Source organism: Nematolebias whitei, chromosome 17 (assembly GCF_014905685.2).
Source record: "Nematolebias whitei isolate Nwh7 chromosome 17, NemWhi1, whole genome shotgun sequence".
NCBI classification, from domain to species: Eukaryota; Metazoa; Chordata; class Actinopteri; order Cyprinodontiformes; family Rivulidae; genus Nematolebias; species Nematolebias whitei.
In genome coordinates this window covers 24,696,979-24,718,018 of record NC_056514.1, presented here as the reverse complement: position 1 = coordinate 24,718,018, position 21,040 = coordinate 24,696,979, and the positions used below count along the sequence as shown (strand labels likewise).

The following is a 21,040-nucleotide window of genomic DNA, read 5'->3' as shown; positions in this document are numbered from 1 at the left end:
CCGTTAATTACTGAATATAAGTCACAGTTTTTTGCATAGATTTGTCAGTCCTGCTACTTATACGCCAAAGTGAATTGTATACTTTTTCATATTCATAATCCAATTTTTGACCGACACTTTAAATTTCTAAGAATTGCAACAGCGAGTCCTCCTGTGCACGCTCACTTCACTCAGCTGGTGCAGGCGGAAGAACGCTGGATAGCCAGCGGCTCTGGCCGCGATGGATAGATAGATGGATGAATAGATGGTGCCGCGCCGCCCATGCGAAATGAAGCTGTTCTGACCATTAAAGTGCATTTATTAAGGAAAAGTTATACTGAGACACACCTTTGCTGTAATGTTGAGCAAATAAATAATTGTTTTTAAGTGTTTTTAGTTAAATTTCTAAAAACGAGTCCTCCCATGTGTGCTCACTTCACTCAGCTGGTGCAGGCGGAAGAAGGCTAGAGAGCTAGTGGCTCTGGTCATGATGGATGGATGGATGGATGGATGGAGGGTGCCGCACTGCCCAGGCGAAATGAAGCTGTTTTGACCATTAAATAAATGCTAAATAAACGGGCCAGCAGTGATGCAAAATAAATGTGACTTATACGTGTTTTTTACCTATTCATTGGCCTTTTTTTTTTTTTTTTTTGCTGATGTGACTTATACTCCGGAGCGACTTATATGCCGGAAAATATGGTAGAACTTTTCAAAATTGGAGTTGTTTTACAAAGGCAGCAATCCATTTTGTTCTTGTTCTACTCTGATTATCAGCTACATCATCCATTCAGTCAAAACTGAACCATTTCTCTAAATTTAGACTGTTAACAAAGCACTTGGTACAGCAGGTAAGGTATCACTGTTCATAACCTTTCCATAAAACTCCAATTCAAAAAGTCTGAACTATCTCTTAGAGCACCTCCTGGCATTTTCCAGGAATCACTTAACAGCGATCTTGTTCCTCTGAAGTTCACTTACTCGACTCATTCGGCTTCTGCGTGCTCGTTTCTATAAACTCGTCCTTATCACGGTTACTCGCGATTTTCCAAAAGACGCACTCCGGACCACTCCACCACTCTCATACGTAGTATTGGATGGACTCATGGAAAGTTTGTTGTCTTCATCTTTCTCAGTCTCATTTCTTAAACTTGCACCATTTTTGAGTTCTTCTGGTCCCTCTTGCTCCTCTTTCAGGTTTTCTAACTTTTTCTTCAAGCAGGGTTCTTTTGTTTTTGAATGCTCGTCTGGTGTGTGACCAATATGGTCACCAGCTTTATTGAGATCTTTTAGAATTTTCTCGGATATGTCCTCGGATTCTTCTGGAGTTACTCCTTTATGATCACATACTGGGTCAACCAAAACCTTCTGCATTTTATTTGTCAAGTTTGGGGTTTTGTCATTAACTATTAGATGCTGATTCAAATCCTTAGTTTTTTGGTCTGATGGCATCTCAACATCCCTGACTGGCTCTGATTCATGAATGACCAACTCCTTTTCATCTTCTGGTCTTGATGCTTGTTCGTCATTCTTTGTAATGTCTGAGTCTGAAATACTGATGTCACACGCGATCTTATAGAAGAGGGAATGGTTCTCTTTCATTTTCTTCAGGCTTTCACTCACTGCCGATGAAAATTCAGTGGGATCGGTAAGATCGTCAGGGCATTGCGCCTGGTTATTGGTGTCCACTTGCTCATCATCAGATGTTGGTTCTGAAGCAGGGATCTGTATTGTATTCTGGTTTGCGGAAAGGAACCACTGCATTCTCAGATGAGAAGACTTTAAATTATTGTCAGCATCATCAGCCGCGTAATCTTTAAGCTTCTTCTGCTCATTATGATTAGGATCTGTAAATCCTTTACCTCCATCTTTGTGGTAAACGGTAATAGGCGAGATATGATACGGAGAGGCTGGGCGTTTGATTTTACTGTTGGCAACCCCTGGTTGTTCACTGTGCTGTATTCTGCTCTCAAGCTTGACCTGACTTTTTAATTTACTAACATGTTGATTCTCTTCACATTCCTGAGATGTTGCAACAGAAGGCTGATGTTCTGCAGAACTACTCCTGTTAGCCAGACAGCTTTCATTGCCTGTAGATGGGAAATAAATGCTGGTTACGCAACACTCAGCTATTTGCTTGTTGTGGATAAATTTTGTGACTGTACCTGCTTTCAACCTTGGTTTTTTAACCATGTTGTTGGGCACCTGGCAAACCTCCTTCCTCCTTGCCCTGAGTGGATGTTGATTGTCTGTAGTCTCTCTGACTGCGCTGAGAGATACACAAACACAGATTTTGCGATCACTAACCTCTGATTAGAGAACATGAACAGTTTTGCAAGTTAGCACACACACAACACAAAAATCCCACCTGCGCATGACTCTTGCTCGTATTCGTTCAACTCGTCGGAGCTTGGCGTCTCGCTGCTCAGGGCTCAGACTGAGGTCAGGGTTCATGTCAGGGGTTAGTGGGACAGAAGGCTGTTCCTCTGCCTGTTAAAAAAATTGCACTTTCTGAACATATAATGACTTGGCATGCAAGAGAACTTTTTATAATAATTATTCATAATATTACAATAAATCTGATGTTAAAAGTAGTTCTGGGCCATATTAGTAGCTAAAATGCAAAATAAACTAGTGCCATTTAAGGATGCTTAGAATAAATACAGCATCATTTTTTAATAAAGTTAATTTAAAAAAAAAAAAGATAAATTCAGAATCGGAGCTGTTGGTTTGTTTAATATAACTATACTGTTTAGTTGCAAACAGCCACTCTGCTGACAACATATGTGATTTTCTGTAATTTGAAGTAATATTTAAACCAATTTTATTGTTGTACTTTTACATCATTTGAAAAACTGATTTTTGTTGTACTTAGTATCTCTTTGGCGTAAGTGAAAAAAATGTTCTGATATAGCATCATTTTTTGAAATTACTCATTAAAATCTTTAATTATATGTGCATTATTTTTTTCTTACCCTGACACCCAAGTTTTCACTTCTTCCTGAAACCGTTGGGTCCTGATCTTGAGTGCTTGAAGTCTCTGTTCCCTCAGCTCTGCTTCCCTCTGACTGTGACTCCCTCCTGGAGACCCTGGATTTTCCTTGATGCTGTTCCCTGCTTATTTTTTTACCAGACTGGTCCTGCTCTGCAAAGGACTGGCTGGAGTCTTGGCTCTCCACAAACACCCGCCTGGTTGGTCTGTTGAGCAGTTTGCTGCACAGCTCAGGTGATTGTTGCTGTGTCTCAGGTGGGATCTGTTCAGGCAGCGGGGCGTCGAGCTCAGGTGGAGGATCCTCAACAGAAACTTTTCTAGCCACAAGCGAGGACGGTAAGACAGCTGTTACAACTCGTGTCACCCTTAAGGGAAAAGGGGCCTATAAATAAAGCAAATGGATAATCAGTATTTATATATTACAGAGCGAAAACTACAAAAGTGATTCAGTCGGTAATAAACATTAATGATGTGCCAAACCTCCTCTCTTGTTTCTGAACTTTGATTCTGAGGTCCCTGAGCAGATGACAAAGGTTTCTTCTTATGAGCAATCCTCTCCTGATTTCTCTTCATCCTCTCAATTTGCTCTTCTTCACTCATCTTTGTTTTGATTTTCTAGAGAAGAAGCTGTCTATGAGTCATATTTAAACACTGTATTCCAGAAACATTCACTGTATAAGACTAGCTGCCATTAAAAGTAAGATTATTGTAGAATTGAAAATGCATGGCTGTTAAATCCACATATATGTACAGTATGTACATGTATACTGCATGTGGATGAGGTGTGGAAAATCTAGCCTCTGCTCCCCCCTCTTGTCTGGAGCAGGTGTTGCAATATGCCCTAATTGCAAGGAAAACGAGCAAATCAAAGAAATGTAATTTGGCTGTGATTGCAGAGACAAAAATAAAATCCCTCTTTTTTGTGTTTCTATATTTATTGTTCTGGCTCTCACTGCAAACCAGCAAACATGAAATGATGAAGAATAAAACCTTTGTTGGCTGGTTGGTTCTGTCTGGTGGGATCCACTTTGAGCCGGACTGAGATTCTGAAGATGAGGTGGAAGAAATAAAGACAAAAGGTGGCAAAGATACAGAGGAAAAGGATGGGTGTAAAGAAAAACAGTCAGGAAAAGTGAAAAACATATGCGTGAAAGGCAGAAATAAATAACTCTAGATGTGGCATTAACACTGTATTGTTCTGCTTATATTTTCTGTTTGTGTTGAGTGTGAGCCAACCAGCTGTTTCTCTCTGTGCCTTCACATTAAGGAGGTCAGGCTGGTTGTTTCCTCTTCTGTCTACAGGATCATCAGCCTGGCAGTAGATTCCCTGAAACATCAAGACAAAACAAAAGAACGGTCAAACCTGGCTTTGTCTGTCCTCTCACACCCCAGCCGGTCAAAGCAGATAGCCGCTTGTCCTGAGCCTGGTTCTGCTGGAGGTTTCTTCCTGTTAAAATGGAGTTTTTCCTTTCCACTGTTACCATTGTGCTTGCTCAGGATGGGAGACTGCAATGATGCATAGTGTCTGCTGGCTTCCTTAGATAGAGAACTTTACGAATTCTGTAAAGTGCCCTGAGACAACAACTTTGTTGTGATTTGGCGCTATATAAGTAAACTGAATTGATTTTGTCATTGTGAGGACTGGTGTGTTTTGATTGTCACTCCTGTGTTTTTCCAGCTCCTACACACCTGTCTCCTACCCTAATCATTCCAGTTGTCCATTGTCAATCACAGGCGTTCCTATATATTCTGTGTCTTGTGCCCTTTTTATTGTCCGTGGATTGCCCTCCTTGGTGTCATGTCTTGTTCTCCCTCCGCATCACGTCATCAATGCAAGTTTTGTTGCCACGCCAGCTTTTATTTTGTGTTGTTTAAATAAACACATTGCGTTATTCCTGAGTGCTCAGAGTCCTGGCTGCACTTGGGTTCAAACACGTTCAGATCATGACAGTCGTATGTCAAAAATCCTCACCTCATATGGAGTCTCTGGCCAGCCATGGCTCAGATCCTGACTAAAGTGGTTCTCCTGGAGCTCCGTGGGTAAAGGTGGGCGGACTGGGGGCTCTTGTTCCATATCCTGCAGGAATTGTAGCCATAAGGACATCAAGTAGACAAAACTGTGACACCTCTTGCAGACCTTCCTGTTTTGTTGATGCATATTCATACAGCCAGTTAATATCACAAAGATTGATGCTATGCTGCTCCAGTCAAGAAATCAAAACAAAAAGACACAACATCTGAAATTTTGAAGTTCTAGGGATTAGAAGGGCAAAGAAGAGCTGCACCATTGGTAGTCCACTCTGGAGCCTTTCTGTGAGAGAACCAGGGGATCCATGGTGTGGAACCGAGGACTGGAACACTGAGGAGACAGGAAAGGTTGTAGTCTCAGAACCTTTCAGTCATGTGAATTTTTGTTTTTTATGCATAATAAGAGGAATTCATAAACTTAGCTCATTAGTGCTTCAGGGTGGAAGCATGAAATAGTTGTTTGAATGGTCAAAAAAGTACAAACAGCTCTCTTTGTGATATTGCTTCAATGACATCTTAAAGCTTGTTTTAATTTAAAATTTTCATTTATGTCTGTGCAGAGAAGATTTGTTCAATATATTTAAACTCAGACTGTTCTACATTTTGGTCACTTTTCTGGTGCTAAAACACTGATTTCTTTGTCAAACTCGGGGAGTGGTGGCGCAGAGGTTAGAGAGGTGGGCCTGTGATCCGAAGATCGCCGGTTCACGCCCCGGCCCCGACAACATCAAAATTGTGGGTGGGGTAGGTGAAACACTCACACTCGCCCCCACCCTCATTCGCCCCACTCTGGGCCCATGAGCAAGGCCCTTAACCCCCACCATGTGCACCATGTGCTCCCTAAACAGGTCTCTCTTGAAAATGAGTTCTCGTGGCTCAATGAGACTAACCTGGATAAATAAAGGCTAAAAAAAAAAAAAAAAAACTGTGTTGTTGCTTAATTTTATGAGGTTTTCTTTGCCTGCATGTTTTATAGGTCAAATTGAAGTGACTTAAAAAAAATGCAAAATCATTCTCCTGAAATAGTCATGGACTGGAGTGAAAAGGAGGTACAAAAGAAAGTCTAAAGAAAAAATTGAAAGCTGAAAAATAATCAGAACTAGTTTAAAAGGTTGAAAGAAAGTCTGACTTTAAAAACAAAACATAAGTAAACTTCTGCACAGTGCTGCATGTGGAACACCAATCCCCTTGAAGTTTGATCTTTAGCTCCTTATCGTAACTCTCTGAGTGCAAAGCTTCCTGTGATGGATAACCAAAGAATTTCTGTGACACCTCACGGCTTCTATTATGTGGAAATGATCACACGAGAGGCAACACTGCAAGGCACTAAAGATAAAAGTGCCACAACTGCAAATGTTATTTTTTTGGATGTTGTGCTTGTAGGTGCTGCTAATAAATCACTTTGCACCACAAAGTTATCGTCATGAGAAAGCAGATGTTTTTTTTAACAGTGACATTACTTACTGTGATGTCTCTGTAGTCCCAACAGGAAGCAGAAATTATCTCTGTTGAGTTTCAGTCCAGCAAGGATGTCCTCCATCATCCACAGCTCTCTCTGAGCCTGGGACTGCTCCTGATTAGAAGAAGACGCCTGTGACTTAGAAGTTAACATTTTTTTCATTCATTCAACCTTTATTTAAACCGATAAATCACACTGAGCCTCGATGACTCATTTACAAGTGAGACCTGTTTGGACAGACAGTAAAAAGTGGTGAAAAATGACACAGGGTTTCGAGACAAAAAGATTCCGAACATGCTCTTAATCTTTGGCTGAAAGTTTACAGCATGATAATGAAAAAAACAAAACAAACTTGCACATGAGCACATAATGACGCTGACATTACGCCTGGGGGGGGGGGGGGGGGGGGGGGGGCAAGGGCAGTGAGCATGTCCAGAGACAACACACAGAGGCACTGCAGAGTTCAGATAAAATTCATCAGTTCGAATAGTTCCCTCTGGAGAGATCTGTACACTCTCGGGGAGTGCCGAGGGGGCCAAGGATGAATCCAAAGAGTCCTGAAATGATGACAGAATGTTTATTCAGCTGGGTCCCTCTGAATGATCCGTAGACTTCCTCGGTAGGAGAGGTAAAGCATCAGGTTAACAGAACTTCCAGGCGAATTAAGATAAGATGGCCTGTCAAGGCCAGTCAGGGAGCCGAATTCAGATAAACATGATTGTTTTGGGGACAGGCAGAACTTTAATGACATCTACCTTAAGTCTGTGTTGGTCCACTTTGTTCTGAAACATCCAAATCAAATGACCACACCAATGGACCATGCCTGAGAGTAATCCCCGACATCTGATCCATTCAGTCAAAAGCATTTGAGTCTGGGTGCTTGAGGCACGAATCAAGCCATCATAAAGCAGGCAGCCTGATCTGGTCCAAATTTGCTGCCGACAACTTCATTGATTGTTGATAGACCAGTGTAGTGAACTTAATCTGAAGTCACGACTAAGCCTAAGGTCAAAACACTTGACCTTAAGAACCTTGTGGGACAGAAACTGTCATTTCATTGATTTGAATCCAGAGATACAGGTTCACCCATCCTGAGACTCTCTTTCTTGATAATCAAGTGAAAGAACACTCTCTTTTTATTATCATTACTATTTTACAAATGTTGATAATCAAGTGTCTTAGTTCAAACCATTTTAGATGTTGCAGTGAACTAGTCAATTTTATTAACTGTGTAATGATTTTTAATTCTCATGCAAAGTTAGAATTCATGTTGAGGTCTGTTACAGATTTTTATGCATTTTCTGACTTCTGCCTTTGAATGAGCAAGTGTACGTTTCCAGGGTCAGGAGTAAAGCAGACATGCGTTGGAACAACTGTCCTGTTTATATCCTCTCAGACGTCAACAGGGGGTTTTGGCACCTGTTTCTTAAACTCGCCAAAACAAAACTCTCTCTGTCTGTGAGAACATTTCTGATCTGTTCCATAACAATTCTTGCTACATTCTAACCTTTTACGTCACAAAACACACCCCGTCTGGTCGGTTCTGGCCAATGGGAATACTCCCAGATTAACCGGGAAAAGGTCTCTTTAAAATGTCGGTACTTCCTGGTCTACTCAGTTCTGTGAGGTTTCTGTTGGATACACGGTTCTGTGACAGTTCTGTGCGGAGAAGCCCAGTTCTGGGAGCCGGGAAGATCCTGACATGACAACAGAGCTCTTCCGAGTTTCATGGGATTATAACATTTTTCACTGAGGTGAGCTGTGGGAAAACAGAGTCTCGCCATTACTCCGGACGAGTAACAGCATCCTACGGAGACGCTGAAGGGTGCGTTAAACTGAATCTCGCCTGAGACATCTCCAGGTAAAAGAGTCGATTTCACCACCTAAGTGTACTGGAAGGAAAAGCTGAAGAAAGCCCGGAGAGTGTCGTTCTGTTCACACTCCCTCAAACCCCATCTTTTACTCTTCTTTAAACTTCTTTCCCATCTTTAAACTCCTCTCTCTAGTAGAAATTCTTCCAGATATTTAGAAATGTCTGTGTAAAGTGCTCATCCACCGCCGTGTGGGTAAAAGATCATAATTGTACAGTTTTCATAAATGTCTGTGGTGAAGCAACGGAAAAATCATGGCCGTATGATTTTTCCTGATTGATTGCTTATGTTGTTATTTTCATAATTTGCCAAATTAATGTACATGTTTGATGTTAAACTTTGATTCTGTAAATAAATGACCGCATTCATTTTGATGGGTCAAATATAAATGACGTCTCAAGTTTGCATTTCATTAAATTCAATGCACGTTTTATTCAGTTCAGAAAAATGAGGAATCCGTGTTAATTGATGAATATATCTGAGCATCTGTTCATCTACATTCTGGTGGCCCGTCACGTGCTCATAAATGACTGTGTATTCGTGTATTCGTTACATGTTGGCATGAAGAAAAGTAACAGTTTATCAGCTGTGCTGAAACGCGCCGCTTTGAAGTCAAAACATTGCATGTTTACGCAGCGTGCTGGAGCTGCGCGCTTAGAGCTTGGCTCTGCATGTTTACGCTGTATTACCAAACCAGCCGAATCCAAAAAGCAGGAAACCAGTTATCATAAATCCAATTATATATGCATCCTTAAAATCCATGAATGACAGCAGAGATAGACACATCATCAAGTCTTCCAAGTCGATGAAATATCCAGCTGTGTGCGTGACAACATGGCAAATCGACTCGTCTAAAGCCTGTCCTATTCAAAGAAATGTTATCAGTTGTGTTGAGGGACCAACTGATCAAATCCAAATCCATAAATTGTGATTCGGAAGATTTGCAGAAGAGAGGCTCTAAAGCAGTTCACAGACAAGACAGAGAAAAAGATAAGCGGAGAGGGAGAGGAGGAGAAATGCGTCCGCCCTTGACAAGAGCAAGTGTTGAAGTGACTAGTGACTAACACTATGAATCCTTAATGAGACAGCAAACCACTTCCCTTCACAACAACTTCCTTTTCTCTAAGAGCTGAGGACCATGCTGATGGCTTAGTAAACTCAATATAACTGACTTCTTCTTCTTCTTCTTTCAGCTTTTCCCTCTTCAGGGGTCGCCACAGCGAGTCATCCTCTTCCATCTCACTCTGTCCTCTGCATCCTCTGTCCTCACTCCAACTACCTCCATGTCCTCTCTAACTGCATCCATATATCTCCTCTTTGTCTTTTTCCTGACTGCTGCATTTCTAACATCCTTCTACCAGTATACCCACTGCCCCTCCTCCGGACATGTCAAAACCATCTCAGTCTGGCCGCTCTAATTGTACCTCCCAGTTGTTCAACCTGTGCTGTACCTCTGCTGACCTCATTCCTAATCTTATCCATCCTTGTCACTCCTAATTTAGAACCTCAACATCTTCATTTCTGCTACTATAACTGACGAGTTGTTAAAAATACCTGTGGCATTCCAAAGCTGCAGATGTGCTGAAGGTGGGAGCGGATAACAGATAATTCACTTTCCATTCTCTCATACTGACTCCAAACACGCTCCATTTCCTGAATATAAAAATGAGAAAGTTTGTGAATAATTACAAAAGATACATAAAACATAAAGTTTAAAAGCAACACGTTCTCTTTTGGCCTCAGTGTTAACACATCTCATGTTCTTTGAGCTGGTTACACACCACTGATACGTCACACATTCTGGCTCGGATTGTAACCAACTCCTCTTGGAGCAAAACCTTCTGGGTCAGTGCTTCCTCGAAGGCCTGGGGCCCTTGGATCTTCCATTCTTCCATTTGGAGCCTGGACATTTCTAAAGCACAGTGGACACTGTCCTGCAACAGTGACATAAACTAATTAATTAATGTTTTTTGTAATATTCTTAGTCATAATGCTTTTATTCTCTAAATAAGTCCTAATGTTTATTTTCCAGACGACAAAACATAGTACTAGGAAGTAATATTTCAGAGATGTACATATAAAGTATTTAAATGACTGTTTGAATGGGATAGTTCAGGTGTTTTTACAGTTTTAAACTAATCAGGATGTTTTTTTACAAACCTGATTTGCTCTGGCAGTGTATTATCTTAGCTATTATTATTATTATTAATTTGTAGGAGTTACTAACCTTGTCCATTTGTAGCTGAGTCAGTTCTACAGACAGAGACTGTAGCAGCTTGTCACACCCACACAACCTTGTTAGCACAGCCTGAAAACAAAAAATCAAACACATTTCAAGTCTACTTTATTTTTTATGACACTGCCAAACCATAAATACTCACATCTGCGTCACTTTCAAGAGGTCGGAGTGCAGGCAGCTCTCTCAGTTCAGGTTTAGAGGCCTGGAATATGTCAGAGGCATTTTGTTTGACAAAGCTTTTTACAAAACTGCACAATAATAAAAAAAATGTTAGTAGAAAAACAATTAAAACATGATAATTACTGATAGTTATTGTAAGTAATGTTTTATGTTTAGGTTAATGTTTTTTATAAATACATTTTAGTACTGAAGTGTAAAGAAAAACTGAGCCGCAAAGCTTCAACACCCGTCCAAATATCCATCCTAAAGAAAAAGAAAATGTATCACCCGTCAATCTTTTTTGCTTTATCCAACAGCTTTTTGTAATAAAGTGATCATGGAAATCATAATCATAGCTATGTCACTCTAACTATTAAATGAACACAATAAACTTAATTTCATTATGTCAGGATAATGTCAACATATAAGCCACAAAAATGAAACCTCAACTTTAAAAAGTGCAGAGTTTTAGCTTGGGTGGATTATTCAGCTTAGTTAAAGTAAGATAAAAGCCTCACTCTTGTTTTAAATTAGGTTATTTTAATCTATTTGTACAATATTGATATTTTCAGTTGACTAATTTAACAGTTCAACTAACAAATCTTTCAGTTCCAAGGTTAAAAAGGCTTGATGATTATGTGTTGGTAATAGCATTGGATATGGGTTAAAACTGGTTGAAAAATGTCAGAAAAAAACTGTGTTGTGTGTCCCTTTTTTGCTTATAGCACAATACAATCAAACACATGATGTAAAACAAAACGTGGCAAGGATACACAACAGGAAGTTGATTAGCAGTACAAGACATTGTCAACAAATAAAACATGTTTCTGTTACATCAAATTTATTGCACGCTCTCTCCTGTGCAATAGCTGAAATGACTACATTATGACTAGCTAGAGTGAAATTTGACAGCAATCTTATTTATTTCTTGCTTCTGTCATGCACTTCTAATGCACCACAGCTAAATGTGTTTGAACAACTTGATTCAGAAGAATCAGCCAGTGGTTCAGATTTTTTGCATGAAAGACTTTGAACAGACTTGGGTTTACATAACCAACTGGTTATTTGGGTTTATTGTGTGAAAGAGTTTCAGCTACACATAACATTTCAGATTTAGGACATCTATAAATAGGTCATCACCCTTAAACTTACTCTCTGTGAGCCTATAAATGGAGTAAAGATGGGAAGAAATGTTCAGCATGGTCTGTGAGAATCATTATGGCTTAAAGACTCATGGAAACGTGGTTCTGACAAAACAAACTGTCGGAGTGGGCATTCTTTCCATAGAGTAAAAAAATGACCAGACAGTGGAAGTCCTATTTAATCATTGCCGTCGTCAATGATAAGTAGTTTGATCAGTGTGTCAACTTCATTCTGGTCCATGCATTGCTGTATTGTTACCCAAGTCAAAGTGTATATTTAACAGTGGTCAATATACTTAAACTTGAATCATTTCACAATTAGAGCCATTTTATTTCAAACCTAAGCAGCCTATAATGATAGTTTTTGCTAAGAAAACATGGCCTTCATTTTTTTATTTTTTAACAACTGCATTTAGTTAGTTTTGTGTTTGATTGCTCATTTTTCACTTGGGAGAACTGTCATGCCTCAGATTAGTTTCATTGCTTGCTTTAGTAAATATGTTGACAAACTTCAGCATTTATTTATTTATTCCACTGAAAACTGCACCTTAATTGCTCTACTGGAACTGGCCTAATTAAAAGTCACTTTTGATTATGTGAGAAGACGCCAAAGTTCATGCTCAATAATCCAGATTTAAAAAAAAAACCTACAAAGTTCTGTCAGATCATCTGGACGGTTTTGTTTTTGTTTAGATGTTTTGTCCTTCATCCAAATGAGTTCAACAGTCCGAAGAGCCACAACAAACTCAGTCCGTAAGCAGCACAGCCACATAGTGGACCAACCAGTTTGATGGTGATAAGATGGTTTCTGGGGACCACCCTCTCCCCCGTCAACTCCTCTGAGGCAACTGTAGCCAAAGTGGTTTAAAACATCAAAGTTCATGCTCAATAATCCAGGTAAAAAATCCAACAAAGTTCAGTCAAGTCATCTGGATGTTTTCTTTTATTTGTTGAGACGTTTCATCCTTCATCCAGAGGGCGGCCCCCAGAAACCATCTTATCACCAGCAAACTGGTTGGTCCATTATGGGAGTGTGCTGCTTGTGAACTCTGTTTGTGGCTCCTTGGACTGATGAAGTCCTTTGGATGAAGGACAAAAACGTTCAACAAAAATAAAAAAGAAACCATCCAGATGACATGACTGAACTTTGTTGGATTTTTACCAGGATTATTGAGCATGAACTTGGATGTTTTGAACCGCATCGGCTACAGTTGCCTCAGAGGAGTTTCCGGGGGAGAGGGCGGGCCCCAGAAACCATCTTATCACCATCAAACTGGTTGGTTCACTATGTGGATGTGCTGCTTACAGACTGAGATTGTTGTGGCTCCTCGGACCGATGAAGTCCTTTGGATGAAGGCCGAAACGTCTCAACAAAAACCAACTGCCAAGGTTTGTGGATTATAATTCACTGCATTGGGCTTTCATGTTGAATTCAACATTAATACAGTGACAAAAGACAATATTTAAAATATTGCAATGTAAGTTATGGGTCATAATACTCAACTGTATTGCAGACAGCACAGGTAAACATTTTCCAAGAACTACACAACACATTCAAAACACCACAGACAGAGATGACGTGGACAAAACACCATCAGAGCTGCACAGTCTGGTGGACAGGACTGTACCATAGCTGGCGGAAGCACACAAACAGATAAATGGCTGCGATGGTGTTGTGGGGGGTGCAGAGCATGTGTGGCTCTTGATGAGGGGGGTAAAGGTGGCAGGAAGTCTGCCCTCGTCGAGTGGCTCTGAAGGAAGAGACAGCACGTATATGAACAGAGATCTCATGAGATGAATATACATTATATCCATTTCATGTTTTTAGCATTTTCTATCATGATCTGAATGGGAGATTATCCAATTTGGAGTAACAACTACATACTTTCATTGCACTCTGTAACTTAGCAATTGTTTGGATATTTTGCTGCAAATCAACATATTGTGTGCGTGTTTTTAAGAGTCACCTTCCCCAAAGGTCTTCGTCCACTTGAAGGTTGATGGACAGAGCCATAAATAGGTGCAGGCTGTTGAAAAGAAAAAAAGATAACCACTTTGCATCAATTTTTAATCATGCATTTAAAACATGACTGATTCCAAATTTCTTAATAGGCATCAATAATTCCTTTGCAACATGTTCTTTTGTTCCGTTGCAAAAATATGGGATTTTAAGTGAACACTTCTAAGATTGAGACTATTGGCGACATGCAGTGGCTTTATTCCCAGGTTTCTTTTCAGAATGATAATATACTTTTCATCCTTTTAATTTGATCAACTTTGTCTTTGGAGGTCACTTTTATTCCGGTGCCACATGTTCATTTTTTAACTTTGCTACAGACATCAATCAATCGAGGCCTTACAGAAATGGTGTTATCACACTTTTTACTTTACAAGCAATGATTTTAGTTTCCACAGATGCTGGAACTGGAAAAATGAACCTTAACACCTTGAATAGAAAAACAAATGAAATCAATTGTACATTGCAATCATTGATTTCGAATAAAGGAAATCTAAAGTTACACACAATTAAAAGACACTGTTAATAGTCTGAGACAAATTCATTTAATGCCACCTACATGAACCATGTGGCAAAGGAAAGCCCCTAAACAAACATACTCATCACAGACTCATTAGAATAGATCAGGTTTGGTATTTTTGGGTGATCTTAAACCATCACTTCATGATGGAGAAGTCCTCACCTTGCTTAAACTTTGCCACCTTTCTGTGACCGGAGTAGTAGGAGCAGATTTGAACTCCACCCTGGGTGAAGCAGGTGCATAATACAGAGTCTGTGGCAGCACGCCTGGGTCATCATGGGGTCGAATGTCAACCCTTCCAGCTGGTGAATGAGGCCGAGAACCCAGCTGTCCTCTTGAGCTGAAAGAACTCATCCCCATCATTTCTGCCTCTGTTGTTGCATTTTCACCACCCAGAGTGTCGTCCTCCTTGATCGGACCAGCTGCTCTTCTTCTGCTTGAATCAGGAGGGCTTGGAGATCTGTTTGAGGGGCTTTGTAAAGTGAGGAGGAAAAACAACGGGACTGATTACGTAATGTTTTTATGCCTCGAAGGTGACCAGTGGGATGTGAAATTTGCGCACACTGGGATGACATAACAACCTTCTGTTTCTGTGATGCACACTCCGCCTCCCCCTCTGCTCTGAGTGGGACCTCCCCATCCTCCCACCGGCAAGCTGACTTGGCTCACTCAGGGTTCTGCTGACATGCTTTCTTCTTTGGGAGGGACTCTCTTCCTCTGAGGGGGATTTGGGACCATCCACTGATTCACTGCTGCCACCTATCTGTGTGAAATCCTGATAACTTGAGCAGCGCCTGAATGGATAAGATAAAAAAAAAAGTTTGACATTGAGCACATAAAACTTCCAGGCCATCATGAACCGACTTACCTGTTCATGGTGGAGTCTGGCTCCATTGTAGCTGACTGACTCAGGGCTCGAACCCAACCCAACATGTCCTCCTGAGTATCAGCGCTGAAATAATATGATCTCATGCCCTGGTGCACCACCTAGTTTTACGACATTATTCACAATATATATTGATATGTAGCTATGAATTTTTTTTTATATATATTTAAATATCACACAAAAACATTGTTTTTGTGCATCTGTTTGTGTCTATTGTTAAACAGTCTCATGCATTGCTGAACAACTCTTATGTACATCTACAAACTGATTACCTTTGAAAGTCATCCCAATTCAAGATGGCTATCACAGCCAGCTGACCCTAAAAATAACTCAGTCCTTATAGCTAATATTGATCAGAAATTTAGAGTGGTAGTAGATGAGAACAACCTCCAACACACAGCGCTAGCAGACTGGATATTTAACTCTAAGCAGTAAATTATATCTGTCTGTTAGCAACATAACTCATAACCTATTGAATGGACTTTGATGAATCTTTCGGGAAATAATCACTGGATGTACGTCTACAACAGGTTAACTTTTGGAGACAACTGTCACAGCAAGTCACCTTGGAAACACAAAAGAATGGCTATAATTCAGACAATTTTACAAGCAATAAGAAAAAAGCTGATGTAGTAGCTTTGAATCATTCAAAACCAGCTCTCTGGGCGAGATGCAGATGAGATAGTCTAAAACTCTGGCATGAAATGCAGTGGGTGATGGTATTTTTTTTATAGGTAGTACAAGAACTATAATTGTGTTGGTACATTTGGATACAGATGCAAATGACAAAATAATAAAAAATGATGAACACAGAAGCATTTTGCTACTAAAACTCCTGCCTGCTACAAAAGAAGTGATGGAAAATGTGATGCAAAATTAAAGTCCCATTTTCATTCTGAATAAAGTAAGCATTTTATTTTTTTTTTACTTTATAGGTTTGGACAGTATAAAAAGTGTTCTTAAAGACTCCTGTAATTATTGATTAACAAAGTGATGATACCTTGAAGGTGAATTTTCTGTTCTTGCATTCTCGAGGCGTACAGAACAGGATTTTGTAGCTTGGGAGTGGGATGCTTCCCAGCACAGATTCTTCTCTACTGTCTGGTTAAAACAAAAACAGAAGTGAAAAATAAAAATTAAGAAAAATTTAACATAATATTCAAATCACTGGATATCTATATTTAAAAAAAGGTCCTACCTTTATAATAAAACAGGCAGTAATTAGAGAGGACGAACCATCTTCTCTTCCAGAGTTTCAAACCAGAACTATCCTGCAGAGGAGAGGGGAGGTTCCAAATCAAACACATTCACCGTCGGCCTTAATATACAAAAACTGCTGCAAATGTGCAATAAATGAATGAATAAATAAACAAATACATAGATAAATAACCTTTTTGTTGAGCCATCCTCTGATGACCACTGGGCAGTTGGGGTCTCTTTTGGCAGCTTGACATCTTTTCCCAAATGTCTGCACCTTCCCGTCACTTCCCTGCTTCCAGATAAGATGATTATTTTTATGCCTACATTTATTCCACATGTATAACATTGACCCCCCCCCCCCCCCCACACACACACACACACACACACAACTATCTAAATGTGTAAACCAAACCTCCATGACAGGAAAGTAAGAGATTGTGGCTACGCTGGATGCTTGGCTCACTCTGTCCTGCTCATCCATTCTGAGGGAAAACACAAATCCATTAATAAGAATAAAATATATTTAAAGGTAACGATTGCTTTAAAAAAAAAAGACATTCATAATCACTAGTCAAGTCAATTTTATTTATAAAGCACATTTCAAACAGAAGCTGTTACCAAAGTGCTTAACAATTACATTAATGAGAGTAAAATTAATGGAAAAAAATAACACACGCAATACTGAAAAATCAAACAAAGTTTAATTGCAACAAATTTAAAGAAATCTCTACAAGTATTCAGGCATTAATGTTATTATATTTAAAATCAAAATCTGTCACAAGTTGTTCAATCTCTTAAAAACTAGAAATTTCAAAATGCATAAACCCTAACAGACACAGCAGCTTTCATTAGTGCTGCACACACTGACTTAGCTTGTAGAGGCTAATTATCAAGCCTTACCAACACAAACAAAAGCAGAGATCCTCTCCATGAGCAGCACCCTGAAGTCTCCAAACACACACGAGCCACATTCTTTAACAGCTGCGTATCTTTTTTCACCTCCCTGGTCAACTGTCCATTCTTTAGGACTCTTGATGTTGTGGACTCCCACTTTCAGTAAAACTCTCCCACAATTCTATTCTGGGCCATCACAAGCCAGTGCGCATCCCCGCCATGAAACTGACAGGTGACAGCTGTGTCACCGTGGAAACAGGGAGGGGCTGGGGCTGTGTGAAAACCAATCTGGCAGCAGGGGATGGTCTGGTATGAGAGCCAAACTGTGGAGCGGCATTATGGAGGGCCGGGGACGGAAAGCTAAAAAGGAAGGTGTGCTGCTTCAACTCAAAGTGAATTAAAAAGTACACATATTTACTGCGGAGGGACTCTGAGATTTGTGGTCTTTCTCTGTCATGTCACTGTCGGAGTAAACGAGTACCTGTAGAAAACCCACGGAAACATAAGGAGGACATGCAAACACCATACAAAAATCATGTAAACATGTAAACCATGTAAACATGATTGTTAAATCATGTTTCTTCCAACTGAGGCAGCTGTCTAAACTGAAGCCCATATTGTCCAAAAATAACCTGGAGACAGTAATACATGCATTCATTACATCTAGGCTTGATTACTGCAATTCACTCCTGTTTGGTATCAGTCAGACCTCCATTGCACGACTACAACTGGTCCAGAATGCAGCAGCACAATTTTTAACCAGTACAGGCAAAAGAGAGCACATTACACCAGTTTTGGCCTCACTGCACTGGTTACCGGTTCACTTTCGAATCCAGTTCAAAATACTCATGTATGTCTACAAATCGCTGAACAGTTTCTCCCCCCCCCCCCCCCCAGCTCTCTGATCTGCTACAACCGTATGTCCCACCACGTTCCCTGAGGTCAGTTGCTCCTCATAGTTCCAGGAATTCGTCTTAAGCGCAGAGGTGACAGGGCCTTCTCTGTAGCAGGACCAAGACTTTGGAACGAGTTACCTCTGCTTGTCAGACAGGCCCCCTCCCTCTCGGTTTTCAAGTCCTGTTTAAAAACTCACTACTATTCCGTGGCTTTCAACACCAGATGATCTGTGTTTTGATCCTGTATACTCCACACTGGTTTGTCATCATTATCTGCATTGTTTTTATGTCTATATTCTGATTTACTTCATTTTGTATTTTGCTTTGTGTGTTACCTGTTGTTCTGTCTGTACAGCACTTTGGTTGGCCTTGTAGCTGTTTTAAATGCTTTATAAATAAAATGGTATGGTATGGTATGGTATGGTATGGTATGGTATGGTAAAATGCCCCAGGTCCAAACCAGAGATTGAACCTAGAACTTTCTTGCTGTGAGGCAAAAATGATAACCACTAATTCATAATTATTATTAATTAATAAACCTTTATTTAACTAGTTCTCATTGAGATTAAAAATCTCTTTTTGCCAAGAAGGCTGCCCATTTTTCTGCACTCGTTTTGCCAAGTCAAACCATAATGTTTTCAATTGAGATTGTGGAGATAATTATTTTTTTTTCCTATACAACCATGTTTAAGCTTGTACATTTTTTTGTGCTTGTTTTGAAGCTGAATTTCTCCTATTATCATATTATGTTTAAAAAAAAATTAAAGGGTTTCTGCAAAAGTTTTAAATGAATCTTCAAAGTTTTTCTTTGGACTTTGGTTGCTTTTCCACTTATTTTTAAAACGGTCATTGCTCATGACCATATAGTCTATTTTGGTTAGCAATTGAAAGAATTGAACAAAAGATAAAAGAATATGTTTTAGATCTAAAACATATTTAAACAAAATGTGTGTGTGTGTGTGTGTGTGGGGGGGGGGGGGTGCAGGTGGGGAGTTGTAATACAGCAAAGACCTGACCTGCTGCATCATCCCTCAGTCATCGACTTTTTAACCAGTTTTCAGCTCATAGCTCTTTGGGAATCGCATTGTTGGTTCTAAAATTAAATTAATTTATTTATTTACTTGTTTATTTATTCCTCATGTTTAGGAGATTGGCCAGGTTCATCAGAAACTCCACAACCTCTGAAAATAGTCAGAAATTGAACTGAAAATGTGCATAAAGCACAAAATCCAAATAAATGTTTTGAAAGACCTATAGAAATCCCAAAGAACCATCCAACAAGACATATTTGAAATAAAACCACTTTGTCTGGCCTCTTAGAAGCAAATAATAATAATAAAAAGAACATAATTTTCTAAATAACAAGACAAACATTATTACTTAGATTATTTATTTTGAATCATCCTTACTAGATTTGCTGTTAAATGTCTTTTTTTTTTAAAACTACATCTAATTTAAAGCTTATCAGCAAACTGACATTTATTTCAATCATCAGTATGAATTCCACCTGCAGGAGCTGCTTTGACAAATCTTTATTTCACAAAATGAAAAATTACCATCTAAAGTTTGGATTTTCAGTTTCCTTCATGAGACAACAACACAGATGAACTTATTACAATAAAAACATGATGAGAGAAACCTCACACGCAGGTCACCACGAGGTCCGACCAGGTTTGGCATCCACACAGTCTAACAATCCTCAACCAGTGCGGCTCAGAGCAAATCAGAGCCAAACAATCAACTCTTTGTGGGAGATGCAAGCAGAGACTAACAACTTTGTTGCCACTGGGGGTTACGTGGGTGTTGTGAAATATTTGGAAAATCTCCTTCTTAATCAGGGAAAGTCTCACGCCTGGAGAGGAGAAGACTTGACTTGCTAAAGAGAGATGACGCTGAGGACAAATGCTGCATCTGTGCATGACACAGAGTGAGCTTTGTGATGCCCAGGGACCCCAAAGCATCATGTGAAGCTGGACAGAGAGCATGTTGAATATATTTGCTCAGTAGATAAGGCTTCCTCTCTTAACAAAACATTTGCATGTCTTCAACATTCTTGTGCCTTTTAGTGTTAGAAAAAAAAAAAAAACCTCTTCCAAACACTATAGTGACGTTGTGATGTAAGCCACATCTGTGTATGTGAGAAGATACAGAAAAAAAGACAGGAAGCTTAAGCAAAATACTTGATGCATAACTTCAGGTGGAATAACAGAAACTGGGTCTTTTAGTCACACGTTACGGAGGTGAACGCTGTGTGTCTAAGAGAATGGAAATGTTTTACTTTATTAAAGGCATGGAAATGTCCAGTTACATCTATAAATTTGGTATTTGCAGTTTTACAATACAACAAAAAGGTGCCATATTGTCTCACCTGAGCTGTGACCGCCTGCTGCTCGATCTAATCTCCATCACTTGGCGTTCTTCCTCACAGCATCACCTCAGACTTGGATAACCTCTTCTTGGCTTCTACACGCTCCTGTTGCCCCGACAGTCACAACAAACCCGACGAGCCTCTTTGCCCTCGGACGGACGAAGCTTCGTCTCAGTGTTTCTCTTTGTTCTGACTGGAGTTAAGTGGATGCTCTACCTACACTGGTCTGCCTTTCTGTCCTTCAACAGTGAACTCTCTGTGAGCTTCTTCTTTCTTCCTCCCTCCTCTTTTCTTTTTCATTACCCCCCCCCCCCCCCCCCCACTCACCCTGCCTTTGACTCTGATCTTGGTTTGTGTCTCAAGAATTTACAATAAACCAGCTGTTCTCTC

At 39.9% G+C, this 21,040-nt stretch overlaps 1 protein-coding gene across 1 annotated transcript; it reads right to left on the bottom strand.

Annotated features, from left to right (window-relative positions):
* Positions 1–402: 402 nt before the first annotated feature.
* Positions 403–20,825, bottom strand: si:ch211-234p6.5 (pleckstrin homology domain-containing family A member 6). Its single transcript, XM_037690872.1, has 24 exons — positions 20,651–20,825; positions 16,905–16,974; positions 16,683–16,781; positions 16,491–16,563; positions 16,293–16,393; positions 15,275–15,393; positions 14,988–15,200; positions 14,569–14,878; positions 13,837–13,896; positions 13,498–13,620; positions 10,711–10,770; positions 10,557–10,637; positions 10,111–10,263; positions 9,884–9,982; positions 6,464–6,572; positions 5,257–5,330; positions 4,944–5,048; positions 4,208–4,298; positions 3,962–4,017; positions 3,452–3,586; positions 2,955–3,353; positions 2,348–2,469; positions 2,145–2,248; positions 403–2,069 (listed from the first exon to the last, which is right to left on the bottom strand). Exons 1-24 carry the CDS (start codon positions 20,686–20,688, stop codon positions 991–993), a joined length of 3,873 nt encoding a protein of 1,290 aa, XP_037546800.1. The 5' UTR covers positions 20,689–20,825; the 3' UTR covers positions 403–990.
* Between the last annotated feature and the right edge of the window lie 215 nt (positions 20,826–21,040).